The sequence below is a fragment of the Cucumis sativus genome, chromosome 2 (assembly GCF_000004075.3).
Source record: "Cucumis sativus cultivar 9930 chromosome 2, Cucumber_9930_V3, whole genome shotgun sequence".
NCBI lineage: Eukaryota > Viridiplantae > Streptophyta > Magnoliopsida > Cucurbitales > Cucurbitaceae > Cucumis > Cucumis sativus.
Genome location: NC_026656.2, coordinates 13738383 through 13763568, shown reverse-complemented (window position 1 = coordinate 13763568; position 25186 = coordinate 13738383). Strand labels below are relative to the sequence as shown.

Genomic DNA, 25186 nt, shown 5'->3' with positions numbered 1-25186 from the left:
TTTACCAATTTTATTTATTATATTTCTTCTACTTAAATCTTTTCATACTTTTAATATTCTCTCTCTCCTGAAAATGTATTTTGAATTTCTTTTATTTTTATATTTGTTTTAAATTTTAATTTTGATATTTCCAAACCTATTTTATCTCCAAAATTGGATTAATCTTTCCGTTTATTTTTCTATTGAAATCGGATATAATATCTACACTTTCGTGATAGTGTGATTTGGGATATTTTAGTATATCCTATTTTTTTCAAATTTGATCAAACCTCAAATTTATAGTTATTATTTGAACATACAAATAAAAATTTATGTCAACATAAACTTAACTCAACTCCCACTTATATGTATCTTACGACAAAATATAGTAAAATTGTCTATAGAGCATGACATGAACACAATCACATATACAAAGTTGAAAGATACAAAATTTAAAAAAAAATCCTTCCACAGTTAAAACTATATTTATAGTGATAATTATCTCTTTAGTTAATTTTTTTATTATCTAATTGTTTTCAAACTTTTTTTTATTAATATTATTTTGATATTTTTTCTTACTTACAAAAATTGTTGGAGAACTTTTGATTATCCTATTAGTTTTATTTATTTATTAACTTGTTTCAATTAATTGCACGAGTCTTCCTCGTATATTTGAATATCACACTATAAAACACACACGCGGAGTAAGAGAAAACAACGTGTAGATTGATTTTCTAAGTGCTTGAAAACATGTATGAGATGAGAATTCATTTGTTTTGAAGATGTACATATGCATCTATGCGTTTTGTTTTCATGTATTGTTATTGAGGTTTAGTCAATGTCGATCAGAATTTGAAATGTAAGTTCGACAATGCAACTACCTTTGGTGGTGGACTCACGTACAACATGGCAATGGTTTGATTGTTGGTAGATGAGGAGGAGGTGTTGTCCGTTGTAAAATACATGACATACGATATTTTTAGCTTTGAAAGCATGATCATGTGTGATCCAAATCATTCGACATATTTGACGTTCTTGTAACTTGTTGGTTGACGTAGAACGATTTTCCAATTTGAATTCAGTGCTCGGTTGAGATTGATTTTTCCTCAACTACATCTGTAGATGTATGAATTGGAAACTTTTTTTTTTTTTTTACATCAATAAAAACAAACTTTTTAAACACTATGTGCCCTTGAAAGTTAATGTTTGTGAAAATCAGTGCTTTTGGACATATGATATTGACGAGGCTATATGTATATTTGAATTTACAATAATACATATTATTTCCCTTCAAACAATTATAATTTACAAAACACACAAATTGTAGATTAATTGTAAAATAAAATTAATTTACAATACAAAAACAATGTGAAAATACAATAATTTCCCTTCAAAATTACATTTAAATAAAAAAATAGACAATAAAAATTTATTTTTCATTACAAATTTTCTATTGTTGTCACGTGAAGATCATATGAGTCTTTATTTATTCAAAGAAATAAATAAAATATGAAATTGATTAACTATAAGTCGATCATCAAATTAAGGTTATTAGATTAAATATTAAACTAATCTAAATCAATTTCTTTATATAAAAAAAAATCAAATCAATCATGGTAGGAAAACAAACCATTAAAATATAGCTTGAAAATCTATATCATAAATAAACTAATATTACTACATTTATATAAGGGAGATCCCAAACAAGAACCATCCACATTTGTCATGTATATTGATTTGTAAGAACAATGACGTTATTAAATTGTAGGAGACGTAGAAGTCATTAGATATCAAATCAAGTATACCAAATATATATATATAAACCTCAACTAGTTGGACCCTAATGTGAGCAAATATGTTGGCAAAATTTATGTAATCCAATGATAAAATAGGAAACATTTTTCTAGAAAATGTAGACTTTTTTTTGTATAAGATAGTAAGGAATTAGGATAAACATATAATATAAGATATTGAAAAGGCATTTATTCAGAAATTCAGAGTCCATGTTTCCAAGAAAAGAGAGCTAAAGAGATTATCACTGCCCACTGATTTTTTAGCCTTTTTATTCCTTTCTTTATAAACAATCTACCAACAAACCAATCCCTTCTCAATTTTTCCCACCTTCATTTCCTTTTCATATCCTCATACTTCATACTTCTTTTATCATCTTCACCCGGACTTGATATAGAATGACCCTTCTACATACCTTTAGACGATGATACGATATTATCAACTTTGTCTGTGTATATATATAACCTTAATTCATGAATCTACGTACTTTAAAGATATTTTTCCACGTTCAATTCCTAACCATTCTTTCACTGAATCTCTCTTAAATAGTCATCTATATAAAATACAATATTTTACGGATTTTAGATTTTAATCAGGTTCAATTGCTCAATAGAAGACACCACTTTTCTCAAAACTCAAATACGAGGATTCATTATGATTATATCATTGAGTTTCGTTAGTTTATTTGTTCTTGAAAAATTTATTGTTGACACCCTAAGTTAAAGGTATATGCCTTTGATACTACTTGTTAGGTATACATTGATCCTTTAGAATTTAGATGTCTCAACGATTGTATAATAATCAATAATGTTCGTTATTTAGGTATAAGCTCAAGACTTTTGCTTTTGGTTTCACCCAAAAAATGATCTCAAATACTATTAGAGATATAGTTTTTCTTACTTATATATATATGTATATAGCCACGATAATTATCTGATACTTTGGTTGATTTTTAAAATGGTTTGAACATATTTTGTATCATTTCTTTTATACTTTTTTGGTTTATTGTTTTTAAGTCGATCCACTATTTTACAAATTGCAATGCTCTCCTATATGTATTGTCTTTAAAACTTGAAAAAGTACTTCCATTTATTTTCATCATAGAAACTTAGGTAAAATTGATCATAAATCATATATTTAATTTTATTTGAATTATATATATATATATATATATATATATATATATATATATATATATACTTAATCTAGATTATTTAGAAAATGATATATAAACCTCATCCTTCAAAATTAGGTTTACAAAGTTTGTTAGTTAAGACTATGTTTTCCATAATTTGATGTGTGACAGATTATATTATGTTGAATTTAAGAACTTTTTTTTTCATCCATGTCATCAATCATCTAATACTATATAGCTATTGGAAGTACCTAATCAAATTAATTGATTTGGTAGTGTGTTAGGCTTTTGTAGACCAAACAATTTAAAAGTGCTCTAAATTGTATCAATAGATATGTATATCTAAGTATTTGATATGTTTATTTCATCTGCATGGTTTCTAAACAATAAAAATTACATGTAATTTCCCTTTGCATATAACTAAGTCTTTGAATCTTGAACGATCGGATACTTTTTGTAGAGACATAACAACTTTCATTGAAAAAAAATGAAACAATTTAAAGGCATAAAAAAAAAAGTTTACAATAAACACCCCCATCAGGGATTTCGCCTACCCAAAATGTAACCACAATAGTTTACAAAAAAAACTTTCGATTTTGAAGTCCAAAGGGACACATGAAATTTCGCTAATGACCAGAGACTTCACGATGATCTTTTTTCTTACCTCTGAACACCCAGTCGTTTCTCTCATCCTAAATATCCCAAATTACAATATGCACCCTCGCAAACCACGAAAAAACGATCTCACTTTAAAAAGTTGATGTAACATTTAAAAATAATGTTGCTTATAAATTTAAATTCTCGTAATAATGATTCTGCAAGTATTGTAACAAAAAAAAATATTTATAAAATATAACCAAAAAAAACTTAAATAGACTATAATAATAGGATAGATTTTACTTCGTTTGTAAATAGTTTTTTTTTTTTTTTACTATATTTAAAAATATCTATTAAAAAAAATTATCTAAATTAAATAATAAAATTTTACTACCCAATTATTTGATCGTAGTTTAGTGACAAACATAAATTATTATCGCAAAGGTCACTTATTTGATTCTTAATCACTTCTGTAATTGTTAACCTAAAAAACACCCAACCAAGAGATCGAGAAAAAATAGTATGAAACCCGTAGTTGATTAATCGCTATATTTTTGTATGCTTATCCACTTAACCCTAATCTCATGTCAACTCGAATAACATATGATTAGTAATACCAAACATATGGATATTGGATAAAAACTATATAATAAACACTTGAAATGACGTTAATCTAACTATATTCTCTATAAGAATCTAACATATATGTATATATATATTATATTTTTAAGTATATGATTAAAAAAGAGTGACAAACTTTTAATATATGGACTTAAATTCTTATATGACATGTCTAAATAGTTAAATAGGTAGATCTTATCAAATAATTTGTGGTCATGAATTGTACCCCTATTATTTCTTCTACAACCTTAATGCATTTAAAAGATGAATAACAAGAATCAATATATTCACCTATAATTAATACAATGTTCCATAAATATTTTGTGTTTATTGCTTTTTCAATATTTTTATTCCTTCTCTTCCATTTGAAAAAATTAGTTCATCAATTTTGATGAACACGTGCCTTTCATCTTCAGTTTTAAAAATAAACAATTTTATATTTTCAAAAATATTTTTTCTCTCAAACAATTTTTTTTTATCTGTTTTTTTAAATTGTAGATATCATATAATTATTTTTTAAAATGTCAAACATAAAATATTTTTTAAAAACCTTATAAACCTATTTATTTAAAATGAGAAGAAAACTCATCATTTTTTTTTATCTAAATTGATATTTATTATTTAACTAATTTAGATAATAATTAATTTTAACAAGTTAATTATAAATTTATAATTGGTTTCAAATATATCAAAAATAAATCAAAACATTTGTAAATATAACAAAATTTTAGAATCTATTAACATAGACGTTGATGTCTTTCCATGATCGTTTATCTCATATCGATATCTATGTTTTTATTCACTTTTTATTTATTTATAAACTTTGCAAAATAAGAAACTATTATTTGGGAGTAATAAACAATAAGTATAACCCAATAACAATGGGGAAAGAATACAATTCCAAAATCATTTGAATAAAAGCATCCTGTCGGAATTCAATAATATTGAAAAATATTCTCTTCTTAACTTCTAAACTACATTATTTTTTAGAATATTATATACCAATGTTTCTTCTTCTTTTTTTTTTCAATGTAGAAATAAAATTTATTATCAAAACCAACATAACTTAGCTACCATCAAATTGTATTATCAAATAAAAATTAAAAATATTAAAATATTTAACGATATTAAATATTCTAAATAAAAAAACAAAATTATTAAAATAGTACCGATAAAATATAATTTTAAAAGAATTGTTTTATTCTAGTAATGTTTGAATGTGTCATTTCAAATGTTACTTTTAACATATAAATAAACCATCAATCCAAACAAATATATATATTATTAATACAAAACTGTTAGAGAATGTTTGACCTACTAACTTCGTAAACGAGTACTCAAATTACTCAACTTCAACAGCAGTTCGTTCACTACTAGCTATCATTTTCATTTACATTTATCGAGAAATCTCTTTTACTGAAAACACGTAATTCTATGTGTCTAAACTAACTAACTAAATTTTGAAGGGGGAGGAACCAATGAAGAAATAGGGTTTGAATTAGTTTTGAAGACAGAAGAAGATATTTATAGAAAAAGGGATTGTAAGGTAAGGTATTGGGTATTATTATTGGTGGTGGGATGAGGCCATGAGGGGAGGGGGAGATGAGTTGAGTGCAATGAATATGGGAAAGAAAAATGGATTAGAAGTTGAAGAAACCAAAACTGCCAAAGACAGAGAGAAAGAGACTGTCAGTCACATAGTCCCTCCCCCCAATTGCCCACCTTTTACCTACCCATCTCATCACACACCAATTCCCCTTCTCCTCCTCCAATCTTTCCACTTTCTTTTCCTTTTAGTTAACAAACAAACAATTTTATTTATTTGTATTGAGTTTCGAGAAAGTACAGACGAAGGTGTTTGAGGTCAAGGTACAAACAAATACCATTTATAAAGGTGATGAGATAATGACAAAATAAACCAACCACAAGCCCTACATGAATCTTATTAGATGAGATCATATAATCTTGCTTTTACTTATCAACTTTAACCATTTAGGTCTTTCAGTGATTTAAGATGAAAATTAAGAGACTACATACGATCACTAAAAGATGATAAATGATAGCACACTGGACTAGACTACTCTTTCGAATGTATGTCTTCTGTTTAAATAGTTCACAACAAAAAAAATACTTGTCATTTCAAAATGTTTAAATATATAAACTCACTTTACTCGTATATATCAACATCATTGTTTATGACAACATGAATATTTGTGTTTGAAAAGATACACACATCATACGTATCGTAAAAAATAATTTGTCGAAGAAAACAAATTTCAACTTCTACTTAACCCACTTACATCTATTTCTTTATCCATCGTTCTCTTTCCATTATATCAATCTATGGGATCTAAACATATGTTATTAAGGTGCATTTATATATAGATATATATAGATGTAATTACAAGGTTGTATAAATAAGACCCTTCATCCACTACTTCTATTCCATTCAATGATCAACTCCTCAACTTTCTACCAACTCAAGGATCTTACTCCTTTAATTCATCACCACCTTACCAATGAATAAGACCTCTCTCTTTCTCTCTTTCACTCATTCACTTCAATCCCTTTCAATGACATCTCTTCCAAATTCCTACTAGTCACCCACGAGTTATCTATTGATCTTAATATTAATAATACCTTTTGAGTGGATACTATTCATGAATTTCATACTTTTTGTTAATTATTTAAGTTTAATGTTAAAATGCTTTATTCGTGACATTTTAATTAAATGACCAAGCATAAGAGTCTTACTGACCAGTCAATGAATAGAGGTTGAAGGTCAATACGATCTAATGAGGATTATTGCCTCCAACAAACCTTATTTTTGCTTGTGAACATAACCTAACACACTGCTTGTAAATCACTAAATCTTTGTGTGTGATTTTTTTAATGTTTACATTTTCTCACTTTTTTAGTTGTCGATTTTATAATGTTAAATTAAATTAATTTATCAAAATAAGCTAAACTCAACCGTAATTAACTTATATTATTTAAATGAAACTAGAGGTTTGAATTAAATTTTATACCACATATATTATACTAGAAAGAAAAAAAGGAAATTAAATTGCACTAACTTGAGTAAATGGTAAACAAGTCAGTTCCATGATTAATACACCACTTCTTTTATACTTCTTTCTTTTTTCAAAAAAATGGGATTTTGAGATTTAAACATCTATTCTAGATGATAAAAATAAAATAAAAATAAACAATGAAATTAATGGTCTCATTAAAGTTAAATAAATATCCATACACTTTTTTTTAAAAAAATAAAACCATTCACATAAAAATTAATATATCTTGGAGCCTTCATCAAAAACCCATTTAAACAATTTAAACATAAGCTGCTTATTTTAAACAATTTAGTTTTGATAATTATTAGATTTTTTGTTTTTTTTTTTTAAAGTTAATTCTATAGAAATCACACCGTTCAAAGTTATAAATATTTTCAAAATCAAAAACCAAAATTTGAGAAGTAAAAAATTCTCATTTATAATAATTTTATGTTTTTTGGTTTTTGAAAACTAAGTACATATTCTTGATGCTAAAAAAACAAAAATAAATTTTTTAATTTGTTTAAAAAGATTTAAACCAAAATAATAAAAAAATAAATTAGAGGTAGAACGAGAGATTATATGCTCAATTATAAAAAACTAAATCCTAAAAAACCAAATGATTTATCAAATGTGGTATTTATTTTCAAAAACTTCTTTTTTATTTCTTGAGGTAGAAATTCAAGTTCTCAAAACGTTTATATAAAGAATACGAGAGCCAAGAAATGAGTAGAAACCAAACACAAATTTAAAGAAAAAATCAAATGGCTATCAAAAGTATTCGAGAATTGAACTATTGATCTTTGACGAGGGACAGTTAATACCTAATTGTGTACTAAATAATATTTTGAATAAATGAAATTAATCATCCATTATATTACAACTTCCAACGTATACCAAAACTAACTTAAATAATATTGAATGATGTCAAATAAGATAACAAAGGTGGGAAGTCTTGCAATGCCAACTTCCAACTTTACAACTTTACAATAATATTATGTTATTCAAATTACAAACATTGGATTTGGTTCATTGGAAACTTACTATCATGGGTCCCATCCGTTGCCTTCGTCGCTCAACTAACCTCTTTTTCTCTTTTAAATATTTTGAATATTCTTCCTTCATTCTTCCTTACTCCATGCTTTTTCTATATATATATATATACACGATGGTTTTAAGTACAAGCAGGAGGGACTCTCTTAGTCCTCAAGTACATACATATATCAATTGAGTTAAACTATTAATGACAAAAAAGACAATATTACCAATCAAGTAATTTGTAAACGTACTTGACTTAATTTAAAGTAAGATAGAAAAGAAATCTTAAAACTATTTTTTTTCTACTTTTATACGGAAGCATTAATATTTAAAATGCATGAAGCAATATACTAAGATTCTATTAAATATAGATTTATAATGGTGATGGATGAGGAAATAGCCTCATGTTTTTAGTTGAGCCTAAACCCGAGCTCAATTCAAGATCTAAGTCCAAAGTAGCTAGTTCGGTCTAAAGGTCAAGTTCATAAACCAATCGAGTCCAAACATATATATAAAATCCACCGAGAAGCTCTATAGGTTTTATTGGAAGGGAGTAGAAATTTCAGATAAAGAGAATAGAAGACTAGCTCCCTAAAATCCAACATTATTCAAAGACTTTAACTTCAAAAACATCGATGTATTTCGTTTCATAAAATAAAATATAATATGTTATTAATTAAAGAAAAAATAGAACAAAAATAGATAGATTATTTTAAGCTATTTTTCTTCTTCATAATATTTTTTTCTTTTTTACTCCAGCACAAAAAGAATATCAAGATTGCATAGAGAGTATTATGAAAGTACTAGAATGGAATCATAAAAACAAATATTTTATGAAGAAGGCAACATTTTACAACTCTCAATAAAAAGAAAATAGAATAAAATAATAGAATGCTATTTAAAAATAATATCATACATGAAATATCTTTCTTCATGAATATTATTATTCTAGAGGTCACCCATTTCAACTCAAGAAATTAAATGTTATAATAACCATTTTGTTGGGTTCCTATATATTTAGAATTTCTTTCATTTTATTATTTGCATTTTAAATAAAAAAGTGATTTTAAATCCTAAGTTTTGAAGAAATAATTTAAGAAAAGAAAGGAGAGGGCCGCAAAGTGGAATTAAGTAACTTTTGGGGGCGGGAAAGGAAAATAGATTTAAGTAAAGAAAAAAAAGAAAAGAAGAAGTTGGGGCCTGCGGGGGCGATAATGATAAGCTCCACCCGGCGGTGACAGACCAACTTGCCTTTTCCACTCTCTCTATATTTACATTCCCTACATACCAACCTATATCATTTTCCAACAAAATTATTCAAACTTATACTCTTATCTTTTCCATTCTTTTTTCTTTTTTCAATTCAATCTTAAATTTCTATGATTATATCCATTTATATTTCTTATCTTTTTTTATGTATAACAGTATGATTTTTTTTTTAGTACAAGAAGGAATATTATGTTAATTAATGTATAGCATCAAAATTTGTGCTTTTGTTGTGGGCTTTTGATTCTGTGGTTTGTGCTATGAAACCCATTGCCTTTTACACAATCTTGTGCTATAGAATATCATGTCATTATTATATGTGTATATATATATATATATATATTATCACATCTTGCAATAAACAAAACCTTGGACTAAAAAAAATGCATTCAGTGCATTTTGCATTTACCATAGTTCACTCAACAAAAGAGAACATACATTGTTAATTGGAGGTTTCAGGCCGTGTTGATCGTCCACGGTGGTGCCGGGAAGGCGTTGGAGGTTCTTCTCTAATCCCACCACTCTCAACTTCTCCTCTTTCTCCTTTCAGTACTTTCACCATGTTTCAATTTGTGAATTCATTCCTCTCGAACTTGCACTCGATCGGCTGTCGTCGTATTGGCTATCTCGACGTCGTCTCCTTCACTTGCTGTCTCTGGTTTTCTTCTCAAGCTTTCTTTGTTTGGATCTTTTTACGTAGGGGTTTAAGGTTCTCTTCATTCCTTGAGTGTTCTTTCTTGGGAATGAAAGAAGAATAATGCATGGGAACATTCACATTCTATTTTTAATTCACACACTCATATATAATACTACTCCTTAATTCGTTAAGTTAAAAGTACATATATAATCTCTATTCCTTACATTTAGAAACGTCTAACTTAGACCTAACCGTTCTAAATGTGTTCCCTTTTAGCTCAATTTTTATTACGGGTGTTCGATCGAATCTACATTTCTAGTACTTGAGACGACCTACAAAATCATCAAATAAGCATCGTATTAAACTTAATTAAGAACAAATTTGAATTAAACTAAGTTATATAATGCACACTTCAACTTCTATTAGTTTTGTTATGTTAATTTAAAAATATATTGATGCCAAAATTTTTATCTTCAAGTTACAACAAAATGAATCAAAACATGCACTTATCATACCTTGTTCGTTACATAAGAAAGACTCAATCTTTATCTTCACCTACACTCATCTTTGGATGAGGCTAAAGGTGAAGAGAGGTCATTTAGACCGGTAATCGACAGACTATGTATCTTTTAAACCCTAAATCTACAAACAAAAAAAGTATTTCTTTTTTCATCTAAAATTTGAAAGTTGTAAAAATGTATGATATGAAAGCAAAAGGAGGAGGAGGGCAGTGTGAGTGGAAAAAGGAGGCAACTAAATTTATTCCCACTAACATATTTGAGAAAAGAGTGGGAAAGGGATTTAAAGAGATGACATATTTGGTGATGTAATGCTGTGGGGATTCATTCATTCCAATGTCATACCAAGTGCAATTATGTCACTTTTCAGGGACCTGAATGCAAACAAGAATCTCTTCCCCCAATATTTGATAACCTCCACCGCCGGTGACCCACAGACCAAGTCGGCTTTTGCACATCTCCCCATAAAAATGGCGAAACCAAAAGGAATAACATTTTCCAATGCCAAAACCGAAGGAATAACATTTTCCAACTCATCTTTTGGATACCTTTTCTACTCGATTCCATAAGGCTAATCTCACTTCGTTTTTTCTTTCTACAATTACATTTTTACTCTTTCTATTTAGTCAATGCCTCTTAATAATCTTATTGAACTACAAAAAAAACCAAATTGATTAGGTTTAAAATCGTAATGAACCGAACAAGTATTAGTGTCAAATACATCACCCAAGTCAAAGTGAATTACAAATTTGGTCCTTAGAGTTTAGAAGAGAGTTAAGATTTAGTCTATGTCTAGACTATTTATGAGAATTTTATCAAACTATATGAACTATTTTTAAGGTTTTATCAATCAAATTAAAAAAAAGAATTCAATCCCATTCTACAAATAGGAAAAATTGAAACTTAAATTAGGGGATGGTTTAACATTCAAACTATTAACAGTGAAAGTGAAGAGTAGAGTCTAAATCATAAAGGCAAGCCATTGTAATATTTTATTGAGAGTAAAAACTAATAAGCAATTCTCCACAAAGCTAAGTAAAAGCTTGTTTTTTCTTTTTATCTGTATTAGTATAAGAAACAACCAATCTTAGTATGGCCTCTACAGCAATTCAATCATCATTGCAACTCCCCAACAGGTGCCTCATTTAGCCACAAGAAATGAATGAAGTCATATAGTTTTGCACTCACGCTAACCTGCATATAACATATTCTAAATTTGTCAAAACTCATCTCATCAAAGATGGTGAAGGAAGTACCAATGAGATTGAAATATTGTATTGATAGTATACTTTGTAAGGCGTCGGATTAAGTCTTCTCATGTGATCAGGACGCATTTTCTCGAGTTGTTTAATGCAACGGTCCCTTATGTCCTTCAGAGCTGGTAAACATTCTTCTGCTTTACCTTCAGGAGAAAGGTTACGGAAATGAGTTAGTCAATGACTGGATGCTCGAAGAATGAATTTTCGGTGGAAGGGATATGGTTTTCACCTGATTTTCCACTCCGGTAGCACTTGAGAAGCTCCTCTACTTGCTGTGGCACGACATATGCTCTTTTTGATTCGTTAAATGGGTGACGACATAGAATTCTTTCACCTACCTGCAGGTTTCCCATGAAAAGAAACGAAACTATTCAATTTTTGTCATATATAGTTACTGCATGCACAATAAATCTATCTAAAATATAATATAATTCTAGAGCTCTCAATCACCAAAACCATTCCCTGTGTCTATGATAAACATATAGCATTTGTGTGTTGTGTAGCTTCTTTTGTGGCTTACAAGGAGATGGAGTAGAAAAGTAACGAACAAAAAAAAAGGTTCAAAACTATCCATTTGTTCACTCCAATCTAATGGAATAATATAAAAATTGGTCTAACTATGTACTTAAAAGTGTAAAATGAAACAATAACCTGATTTTGCGTGTTTCAGAGTGATTTTGGCACACTGTGTATCATTACATTCCTCTATCCGTTGACATCAATCAAAATTGGTCCAACTATGTACTTTATATTAAAATATTTTACAACGAAGACCTAGCTGAAATATTTAGGAGAATACCTAACGGATTTGAAAAGTAAATATGAAAGATGTAAACTAAAGTCCTTTTATGAACTTTAGCAATCCCCTAAACTAACTTGCATGTACCTCAACTAATCTAACATGACAACATTACTATATTAGAAGGTAGGGAGGATAGTCCTACCAATAATAATACAAGTTAATGACTTACCTTAGGAGGCGGTTCATTCTCTCCTGACATTATGTCTACTAGAGGATAGCCTTCCTTCCCATATAACCTAAAACTACGCTTTTTGCATGGAATTGAAACCTAAAACAATGAAGAAATGGGTACAGAAACGTGAGAGTATAATATATAAACATTAAAACTAAATATCATTTCTGGAATTTATTCACACTTCTCAATTTTACAAGAGATATCGTAAAATCAGAACCTTCGAAACATCTTCAGAAAGTTTAATGCGAGGCTGGTTATTTATTTCAACTAGCTTGAAGACACATCCTAAAGCAGCCTGAGCATAACATGTAACCAAATAGGTCCCAATTCCAAATGCATCAACCTCATGACCCTGCATAGGATGATAAACAATTTATTACATGCAGTACAGACCTTATATTTTATCATTTTAAGAGAATCTACCAGAGGAATGATTCAATTCCTATTCAAAATCACTAAGCTTATCTCAACCGAGAGGGGAGGGAGTGCTACAGTTATATGTTTCAGTAGATAGAAAAATTCACTAACAGGAAAATAGTAAAATACATCTCTAGGATCATTATAAATTCTGAACACAATTCCAAAAATATAAAAAAATTAAGACAATTTGGTCATAAAGATTACCTGCTTGTTTAAAGCATCTAAAGTTTCCTCATTGAGGTCGTTACTAGCAGAAATATTTATTTTTCCAAATCCAGGCACCCCAAACTCCTTTTCAATAGCCTGAAAAAATTTTCGTGCCTCACATGACAAATATGCTAAATCACCAGAGTCCAACCTAATCCCTTTAGCTCGGTACCTACACTAAATAGAATTGAAACTTAGTACTTAAAATGTTAACTAGTACCAAATAATCTGAAATATCACATAATTTACTTTTCCCTTTTATATAAATCAATAAATACGCCCACTTGGCTACCAAATGATATACATAAACCACCATGACAAATATGCTAAATCACCAGAGTCCAACCTAATCCCTTTAGCTTGGTACCTACACTAAATAGAATTGAAACTTAGTGCTCAAAAGTTAAATCATACTCAAAATGTTAACTAGTACCAAATAATCTGAAAAATCACATAATTTACTTTTCCCTTTTATATAAATCAATAAATACGCCTACTTGGCTACCAAATGATATACATAAACCTAATTGGAACTATTTGAATGTAAAATTTAGTGATCAATAGTCTTAGAGACCTGAACTCGACAATAACACTTCGGCCAATGTACATACATGACTATATCAGCTATTACCAATTTTCAGCAACTCTCAATGAACAACAATGCGTTTCTGATTGAACTACAGACCCTGATTATTGTAATGCTAAACTATATCACTTAATGCATCATTTATCAGTCTTAACATTTAACAAAAATTTACCTTTAGCCACACCTATATCTAAAAAAGCATTAACCTACTTAAAGACAGATTTTTTTGACCGCCCTATCTCATTGATCATTTGGGAAAATCTGTTTTCAGCTTTCAATTGGAGTGTGGTTCTCCCCAATGGATCATTGAATGCCTGAGTTTGCTGCTCATCCATCACCCTAAAAGACAGTCCAAGAAGGTTATGTGGCTTCATATTAGAACTCAGAAGATCAACCATTTGGTTGATTTGGAATGAGAGAAACTCGTGTTTTTCAAGGGAAAGATTGAAGGTTGGAAGAAATATTGGATTCTGCTTCTTTTATGGCTCTCTATTGGTGTAAAAACGTTTCCTTTTAGCAATTACAGCTTAAACTCTCTCGTCCAACTAGATAAGCTTTTTACAATTGATATTCTGATTACTCTTAAATAAATTTATACAATAACAGGGTGCCACAGAGACTAGCTAAAGCATTTTTACTAGATTGTAATTGTGACTGACACTTTCTATCCTAAATGTCTTAGCAGCCGGATGAAACTAAAAAATAGTTAACAGCCGAACCGCGCACACACATATCCCAGCCAACTAACAGATTTGCAGATTCAGCGATCAGTTGAGCAAAGCAGTAAAATGGGTGAATTACCGTAAAAAAAATAGAATAAGAACGCAACGTCAGATTTCCATTCAAATTATAAACGTACATGGATGTCTGAAAACAAGAAAATCTAGTAAAAATTGTAAATGTTAAAGTATACTTCAGGCATACCCCAAATCACTAAGTGCCAGAGCAACTGCACAGAAGTTAGGAACTCCACTCCGAATAACCTGGCAAATAAATGTGAATATTACTTTGGCTATAAATGCAGGCATCAACAAGAAATATGAACGGTATGAAATGAAGAATATAGATTACACATTAAAATATATTCATAAGTTTCAAAGTTTCACAAAATAAAATTAACATCTTCCTTTATCACTATTCACAATTACTTTTTGTGACACTGTATTAAATAAAGGATATGAGAAGAGAGGAAGGGAAATATCCTGCAAACCCTAAACCATTAAAGTATTCAAGATCCTCAGTTGGTATTTAAATAATACCTAATGTAAATTTAATTTGAAGGCAGCATAAATATTCCAAAAATAAACATTTTAGCACTTCATTTGGATTCTAAACAATTTCCAGAATTGATCAGTTATCTTAGCCTATATTTAATAGGTTCAAGTTTAGGTTTCCAGTATTTCAACTCATCCAACCCTATACCCTTACAACAAAAGCTCCAGTCTCACTATCTATCTCCTTCCACCTGTCTTCTATGTTTAGCTCGTGATGTTTTTTGATTGCTCGTTCTCAAGCCATTGGTGTTGGAAACTGTTTTCTTACTTCAACCTCCATTGGGTCTTTGGGCATTCTTTCAGGGAGACTATTTCTCAAGTTTTCATTGAACCCTTAGTACCAAGGCCTTGATTGCAGAGATTTGGTTCGAGTGCAATCGACAAATATTTCACTAGAATATTGATTGGTTTACTCGGTTGGGCTTAGCTTAGCTCGTCTTCTAGCCTCTTTATGGTATTCTCAATCTAAATCAATTGGTGATTACTCCATCCAGGATCTTTGTCTAAATTGGAATGCTTTCGTTTCTTTAGTTTAATTTTGGTATCTTCTATTTTTCAATAGTTGTATTTTGTATTAGGATACGATGAGGTCGCTATGGGTGAGCAATCTAGTTGAAATATCTGGATGCGCATGCTGATCTCTGTCTCCTAGTTTCCTTTGCCATGTCTAGTTGTAATTCAAGAATTAAAAAAAAAATCTCATGCAGAAAGAGCAGATAACAATACTGAGATTTTTGCCTAGAATTTAACTGTTTCTCAATGTAGCATTAAAGTATTATTTATTTAAATAGTCAAAATGTGATTGAATAATGTTCTAACTAAACATCAAGACGTGAATCAAAATTGTATATAAATTTAGAACAAAACTTTAACCAATTTTCAATTTGTATAGTGACAAGGTTTTCTCTCTGATTGTTTCGCCAACATTTTGATTGCATTCCTGTACTATAATAGCACATAAATCTTTAAGCAATGATAAGCCAATAAAAGGGAAATTAACTGGATAAGCTAACAAGATCTACAAAGAAAATGCATGAAATAAATAAAAGGAACTATAAAGTACGTATCTTAGCAATTCTTTAACTCACATCATAAGTATCCACAAGAGCAAGGAAGTCAGATGGAAATGCCAAAGCATAGGAAGTGAATGCAGCCAACTCACTTTGGTTGGTCTCACCAAAAGTGCCATGTAATGAAGGTAGCCACTGTCATGTGCAGAAGTTGGGTATGAATTAGCGGAAGGTACAATACAAAAAAAAAAAAAAAAAAAATCATATGCATGCAAAAAGCATAGATATAATCTAGCCTGACACAGTGGGGCAAAGCGATATGGAATAAAAAATTCTTATAGTTTATTATGCACTCATCTTTTCGGCCCAACCACTTTTTATAGCTAACTTTTCTTCCTAATTAACTGCAATTAACTTTACCACATAGCTATTAAAAGCCAAAACCGTTTCCTCATAATGCAGCCTAGCATCTAAATCTCCAAAATAATAAAAATAAATAAATAAACAATGGAAAATAAGTTGTGAATAAACACCCACTCAATTTGTACAAGATACCAACCAAGCCTGATAAAGAATCTAAGTGACAAACAAATTCATTTCTAGTTGATAGGAACCAGAAATCAAAAGATAATTAATAAAAAACCGCATTAATAGAAGTAAAATTATAATAAACCAGACACTCTAAAAATTATAATAATCCAGACACCACAAACTGTTTTCAGAAAACTGCCACTGCCACTGCCTATCTGAAACTCATAAAATCCCTTTTTAGATTTGTACATTAACAGAGAACAAAACCTCAAAAACATAATGGTCGAATACCTGAATCTTGTTTAACCACGTTTGAACTGCACTAAGAAAATCTTCACAAGTGCGTGAGCCATCACTGCTACGAAGTGACTTATCTATGATCTCATCTGGGCTCTGCAAATCAGACATGATCATTGATATTATAAACTGATAAATGCTGCTGACATAATGGTGTTTATGTGACAAGTGAAAAGCCCAAAATATTTCAACTTAAGAGAGTTATTAATTGGCTTGTGATAATATATTATCAAGGTTCTTTGGTCTGTTGCTACCCAATGGCCCACTTAGTTCTGTCCATCTCACTATTGAGGGTCACCCCTCAAAAGGAAAAGAACTTCTTTGGAAACTCGTCATCAGGGCATTTTCTGGTCATCCCTTAGTGTAAACTAACACATGAGGAAACGGTTTTGGCTTTTAGAGTTGGAAAGAGCTTCTGAAAAGATGTGTGTTTGGGCAAGCAAATAAAATTCCCCATTCTTTGCATTTCACAGTTACCACTACATCATAAAAGTTGGGAAAAAAAGCTAGCAAGCGTAATTAGAGAATAACAAACCATAAATGAGCTAACAAATGCATGTGAATGTGTCCCACGCAGTGGTATGCCAAATAACCTCCCAGCTGCAACATTGCTGTGTAAAAGAGAAAAGGAGAATATTTTAGCTTATATTAAAAGTTAGAAGCTGCTGATAGAGATTGCTGATAAATATACTATTTTTTTCTAGTTTCATGACTATCTCGCCAATTTACTGGCACTTTCACTGACTCACAGTATGTGTACCACCATCAAACTCACAAAAAATGGGATCTTTTACATCCTCTAACTTAAGCTAATAAATACAGTAAGAAGCGAAGGAATGGCAGCCAGATGCAAACTATTACTTCCTCTGATATTTGATAGGAAACAATCAGAAGTAACAGATCAACTGAGGCAATCTCTTTCCCCCATAAAAAGCTACTTTTGTTAACTTAAGAGTAACTAGGGAATAAGTTCATAAAGAAATTATAGGACAAAAAGAAACAAAAAAAACCGTCAAAAGATCATTACCAGAAAGGACACGGATGCTATCTTTTAAAATAAAGAAAAAGTATATTATATGGCCCTAGATTATTGCCAGAGATGAAAGGTTGGTTATCTCGTTGCATCAAATGAAATGTTTGTTTCTATCCATAATAATAATAATAAAAATCAACGCAAGATGATTGGTAGAGATGAAAGGTTACCTTGTTGCATCGAATCCTCCAATATAGCAGTACTTTGAGGCGCTAATTCCACCATCAGGTCCCTAAAACCAAGTAAAAAATTCTTTTGGATGAGAATAAACAAAATTCAGCACTAAGAAAGGTAAGCAATGAAAGAAATAGAAACCTGAGCTCGTCGAAGTCCAAACTCGAGAAGAATTTTAGATTTTCCAGCAACAAAACGATGTCTTGCAGCATTTGTGGCAACTAACGATGCATAATTAATAAGATTTACAAATGGAGTTTCAAGTAATTGAACTATCTGAAATGAAAAAAAGGTACAAATGTGAATTAATAAGAATATCTTGGATGAATACGAAGAAATAAAATACATTTCCAAATCCAGTGTTAACTATTTTAGTAGAGGAAAATTTTCTTGACACTTACCGCAACTGGCCCTTCAACCCTCACTAGGGGCACCTTTGGGAAAACAACTGACCCCTCTGAAATAGCATAGACTTCAACATCAGAACAGTCGATTCCTCTAAGATAATTGTAGAACGCATCCTATATTTAATCAACAAAAGTTCTTCAGCATCAGAACAAGTGATTCCTCTAGAAGAATTTATGCATCCTAATTATAACAATAGGAGTTAACTCACCAAACAAGGAGCCTTATGAACATCACCGAATTATCAAAATTGCATTTCAAAGTTACCATGAAATATAACTGATGTTGTTGATAAGTTACTACCATAAGTGTGCTTCATCTAATATAAGGAAGAACATGCAAATCAATTGAGGAATACTTTATTAAGTAAGGTAAGTCCTGCACCTCTTAGGTATATTGAAATGTATTTCTATTTCTGTATATTTAAATATGAAATCTAGCATGCAATATTTTTATAATCTTCTTTTTTCTATATCCACGAGTGTTGGGCTAACTTTCGCGCACATCGACTAATCTCACGGAATAGCTTGTCTGACCATACAACAATTGAGTATAAAAAAACTAGTAAAAAATTAATTTCTAGGTAGGTCGCCACCATAGATTGAACTCATGACCTCTCAGTTAGTTATTGAGACTATGTCTCTGTTTTTACCTTATCTTTATAATCATTAAGGGTTAATGGTGCATGCCCTTGTATCTTGTGTTGAACAAAGGAAGTGACGTGCCAATTTTAATCAAAGATAATGCATGGCCTACCACATAATTGCAACATCTGATGAATTAAAAGACAAAATGGTCTACCACATATACCAAAGTAAAAGTTGAGGTGTATACCAACCATAAAATCAGTGTATAGCGAACACATAATCAGTAAATTTGGTTACCTCACAGGATGAAGGTAAAGACGTCTTGATAAAAGAGATTTCTTCCTCTGTGAATTTGAAATTAGCAATAAGTCTTATGCACTCTTCTAAACCAGCAAAAATTGTATATTCACCACCAAAAGGATTCTTCCGAAAATATAAATCAAACCTGGACCACAAAAATTTAACAAAAAAGGCCTCTAAATAAAAATAAGCATATTTTCTCCCTCAAAGACATCTTCAATCATGACTTACAAGGACTTGGAGAGACGATATGGTTTCTATAGAATGAAAATAAAACAAAGAATTGCCCTGGTAAATCAACCATGTTGGGAAAATCAGACTTTCAACTTCAAGATATTGTCGTAAACGTAATATCCTAGAAAAGGCTGAATTTAATTCTATTTATTAAAAGAAACAAATATAAGATGCAGCCAATGCTCAAACAGTTAATGAAATGCCAAGATTAATTTCCAACCTCCAAACTTTGGATTTGTTTTTGAAGCTTAATATGCTTTTGCAGATTAGCATTACAAAGACACTTCACAAGTTAAAAATAACGAAATTCAAGCCACCAACTAGAGAAAAACTCAATTGGTTAAAACATACCCTTGAGTTCATGACCAAAAGATTAGAGATTCGAATCTCTCACCTCACATAATGTTGAACTATAAAAGGAGGGAAAAAGTCCAAACCAGACTAGTGTATCATCTACAGCATCAAGTAATAAAATAGCTAGAGCAAAAGCTCCAATAAAATTGTTTAACCTCGTAACGGAAGAAGATTTTAGGTTGGTAATTCAAACTAAAGATTCTGTTCATTTAGAAAAATAGAATCAACGTGATTGATTAACCATATTAGTTGTACACAGACACTTCCATTTCAAAATTCAGAAATAAAAACCTCTCTCTCTCTTTTTTTATATATTCAAGAGCACCTACACTAGCTGATACACACCTTGACTATTCTCAAGGAACACAACTGCATTGAGTTACCAAAGAAGTAGGACACTAAATCTTAGGTACATGACCACCATGGGTCGAACTCTTCCCTCAAAGCCTTTAATTGTTTTCATGGCCATTACTGACTAGTAGGCCAATTCATGGTAGCCAGAACTGACAATTTGAAACCCAGATTAATGTATTACCTACCAGCAATAAGTTGTTCTTACACAAAGACAATGCACCAAGAGAGCTAAAGACTATAATCGCATTTGAGGAAAAAGAATTAAGCAATCATATCATATGAAAATAACCAGATTTTTTTAGAAACGATAACTAAATACAGAATTTACTCACTAGCAAATCCCAACGGAGAGCAAAAAAGAATCCAGGTCAAACGTTCAAGGCCATAGAAAGTATTTGGGCAAGTAAGCCGTTCAAGGGATCTTTTAATTAACACAAAGCCTTTTTTTTTTTTTTTTTTTTATGATTACTATTATTTGAAAGTTAGAAACTGTGTTTTCATTGAGAAGGAATGATATAGTTCAAAGGGCATAGAACGCAAAACAGAAACATGGGTTTCACCAGATAGTGAATTATTCTTTTGCAATTCATACAACACCACCAAGTCAGAATCCTAAACTCTTCACGAATGTATATTTAAACACTAATATTCCTAATTCAAACAGTAATAACCTCCCCCCTCGACTCAATTTCACAAGTTCCCAACTCAGCAGCAAACAGTTTGAAAACCAAACACGACAGCCAAAGTAATAAACAAACAAAAAAATAAAGAGAAATACAGCAACCCCAATTGAAAAAAAAAAGATGAAGTTCCATTCCCAACAAAAACAACAAAGGCATTATAGAAAAGAGAGAAGAAGAAGAAGAAGAAGAAGAAGAAGAAGAAGAAGAAGAAGAAGAAGAAGAAGAAGAAGAAGAAGAAGAAGAAGGAGAAGAAAGAACTAACACAGCTCGCTCGTTATGCTTGCCAGCTTTCCAATAAGCATAAGCCATAGTGAACTGATAAAGATCGGTTAACAAAGGAGAAACCATGGGGTTGGTTGGGCCAGGAATAACCCGAGTGGAACAATCTCCATTTCTAGGCCCGTTCGATTTCTCGGCCATGGGGGAAAAAGAAGAAAAGCTCAAGGTTTAGAGAGAATGAATTGAATTTGTAGAGAGAAACAAAAGCTTAGAAAGGAAATTCGCGGGAAGTGTTGAACATGGAGGAAGAAGGAAAGAAGGTGGATATCGGAACTCGATCGTACATCACACAACCGAGAGCGAGAGAGAGAGAAGGAGACCGTTAAAAGGACAGCGAAAAAGAAGAGAGTAACTGACCCCAAAGTTACGAGCTTTCTTTTCTTTTTATACTAATACAGATAAGCGTTTGAATTTAGTTCTTATGATTCTATAATTACTTCTTTGAAAATTTGTTAGAATTAGTACTCTTTTTCTTTTCGTGATTCTCGATCACGGTCAACTATTTAAAATTTTACAACCTATCTATTCTTTTTCAGCTTTTTTGATGCATCTTGGATAGAATGGAGATCGAAATATACATTATTTTTTTAAATCTTACTTATTCTTTTTTGAATTTCCAGTTTATTTCCTGATTAGGTAAGTAATTCTACCCGTTATATATTTTTAATTTCTATCTTTACTCTCAAATTAACATATACATATATATATATATGAAAACATCTCCATTTTATTCATATAATTTTTCATAATTCCTATTTTGCCTTTTGCCATGACTATTAAATAAAAGCGATTACATGCGAAGTAGTATAATCTTGCACGTTCAGTACGATGATCTAAACTATAAACATGAAATATCACAATCTAACCATGCTACATCATTTTTCAATTACAATATTTGGGTCAAAGTGATATGTTTGTCTTTTACCTTTTAAAATTTCACAAATCTCTTTTTTTTTTGTCTTTTTCAAAATTAATGTGTAGGACACGTGCAATGAACTAGTCTTACATAAATGTGAATACCATTTTCAAACTTCTATACTCTACGAACGTGTGTATTACATATTCATTTCAAAGCATTAGAGTGTGAACAAGATAGATTGAAAAAAGGAGCCGATCGACCAAAGTAAAAGACGGTCGATCAGAGATAAGGAGATGTTCGGTCGGTTTTCCAAACCGAAAACATTTTAAGAGAATTTTAAAGGCCTAAATTGATCGTTATAAACCAATCTATCAGAGCTCGATTTGCACTTCTTTGTGGTTAGAATCAGTTAGAACTTTTACTTCAATTGTTCATAGTATATTCGATGTCGATTTGATCGAAGAAACGACAAAAGGTACAAGTGAAGAATGGAAAGTCACCCTAAGTTGTTTGAAGTTGTTGGAGTGACCTTAAGTTTTGGTTTAATGCTACCGTGATCATAACGATCTTAATTATGGACATTTAATCATGGAATATTCTTGGCAAATTCAAGGCAACGCAACATTATCTCTCTCTATTGTATACATATTATATTTGATTTCATCAACTTCAAAAGTAATCACTTATCAAATATATATTCCATTAATTGTGCTTTATTCTATGTTGTCTTAAGCATATTGTAAAATCCCATACCAAAACACTATTTTGGAATTTTACACTTTTGTTTTTATTTGTTTGTTGTTTCATAAATTTTTCTATAAAAAAAGTCATATAATTAACCTTCAAATACTTTGTTTACTTTTATACATTTAAAAACTATATTATAGTTTGTTTCTCCAAAACTTAATAAAGAAGGTGGAAATTTTCATTTTTGGTCCTTCAATTTTTCATATTTTAGTTCTTACATTTGTTGGTCTATTTTGTTTCTAAACTTTAAAATTATTTATTTTAATATTTTGAATTTTCTTTTTTCTTTTTTATTACAAGTTTAGTGATATGACTTTTTAAATAAGTGTGAATTAACGTGTTAACAGGTAGATGATATTTCATTTTCAAACTATATAAAGGTAGAGATGGACATTCAAAAACGGGAATAATAGATGAAAAAAAAAGAGAATATATATAATAAAGACCAAATTGCTATATAGTTTTTTTTTTATAAAAAAAATGGAGTTAAATTAGCTTTTAATATATCTTGAGACCAAAGTAAATAAAAGAAATTTATAGGTCAAAGTTTTAGAAAAAAAGATTGTTTTAAATGACAAAACTAATACTTTTGAATACACTGAACCTTTTTCGCTTTTAAATAAGTTGTTTTGCTATAGATAAAAATAGTCAAAATTTAAAATTATAATGGAACAAAATTAAAACTATAATGGGTATGAACCAAAAAAATATATATATATATATATATTCATTCACCTTTAGAGACTTAAGAGGACATAAGAGTTCAAAAAGTTTCACAGAGAAAAAAGCACTGAAAATTGTTCGAATTTATGAGCGAAATTGTTCACTTCTTGGCCGAAACGAGCATAATGTTTGGTGTTTAGTGTTTTGGAAGAATACATAACATTCAGGTACCAAGGATATTTTGGTTATTTGATATATCATTTATTTTAAATTTTTTAATAAAAGCACAATCTTGGTAACAAACTTGACTTAGAGAAATCACGAAATTTCATTGAAAGCGTTTTAAAATTTTTTTGAAGGATCTCGAGTCTGAGCTTAGTCGATCGAGATTGATCGAGAAAAACAAAATTACGAGTTATTCCAAAGTGTGCTACTTTTAAAATATGAAACTAGTGCTATTTCTCAAAATTTCCCACCTTAACTTTGTTTCAAAAGTGCAACAATGGAGAATAGTTGAAAGATTTAAAACAAAAAGTTCCTTTAATCAACGAAAAGCTCACTTTTTAATAAACAAATATATATTTTTGATATCATTGTGATGAAGAAAGAGAGTATTGGTATATATTTTATCTTCAATAATAATTAAAAAAAAAAGGTAGTATTGGATTTTGATAGTATGTGGTTGGGGCCACCACAATGTGATAGATGTTTTTCTTCTTTTTAATTAAAAAAATAATTTAGTACTCTTTAGCTCGTTTCCTTTCTTAGGTTATCACAACTTTTCAATGAATACGTAAATATTTTATTTGTTAAAATATAATAATACAAGTGAACAATGGTGTGATTTCGTTGTTCTCTAAGATATCTATGCAAGTATCAGATCTCACTGTTGTCCGACAGATTTAGTGTAGGTCCAGAAGTCCATCTCAACTTTTTGCTCTTTACGTATGTATATATTAGTTGATCTAGTGGTAAAAAAGGTCTTTCAATCCCTAGATTCAAAATTTACGCATCTATCACTGTCAGGGAGCTGCTTTCTAGTGAAGGTTGAAATTTTTGTTACTTGTGATTTTGGTTATAGAGTTTAAAGGAGTTCGTATACGATAAATTCTCTAACCCTAAAGATGCATCTATCCGTGGTTTGTCCAATTATTAAATTGCTCTCTCCCCTTTGCATGTTGATGTGGTAATTAACACATTGTTTGTGAACCGTGTCGATTTATTGGATGTTTATGTTTTCTATTTTCCTTAATTGTTTGATTTCATAATACTATAATTTGTTCAAATCGACATTGAGAAAAAAAAGTTAAATTCAATT

General features: G+C 30.1%; 1 protein-coding gene across 2 annotated transcripts; it reads right to left on the bottom strand.

The window, feature by feature from the left end:
* Positions 1 to 11570: 11570 nt before the first annotated feature.
* LOC101210953 (nicotinate phosphoribosyltransferase 2) lies at positions 11571 to 21961 on the bottom strand. Of its 2 annotated transcripts, XM_031881123.1 has the most exons (16): positions 21583 to 21961; positions 19693 to 19840; positions 18805 to 18924; positions 18545 to 18679; positions 18400 to 18461; positions 17732 to 17807; positions 17191 to 17292; positions 16447 to 16563; positions 15009 to 15067; positions 13845 to 13865; positions 13496 to 13670; positions 13089 to 13223; positions 12866 to 12964; positions 12124 to 12232; positions 11925 to 12037; positions 11571 to 11829 (listed from the first exon to the last, which is right to left on the bottom strand). In XM_031881123.1, exons 1-16 carry the CDS (start codon positions 21738 to 21740, stop codon positions 11752 to 11754), a joined length of 1707 nt encoding a protein of 568 aa, XP_031736983.1. In that variant the 5' UTR covers positions 21741 to 21961; the 3' UTR covers positions 11571 to 11751. The 2 variants fall into 2 exon arrangements, with proteins under 2 accessions (XP_031736983.1, XP_004149696.2); XM_004149648.3 differs by lacking the exon at positions 13845 to 13865 and having other exon boundaries at positions 21583 to 21960.
* Positions 21962 to 25186: the final 3225 nt, after the last annotated feature.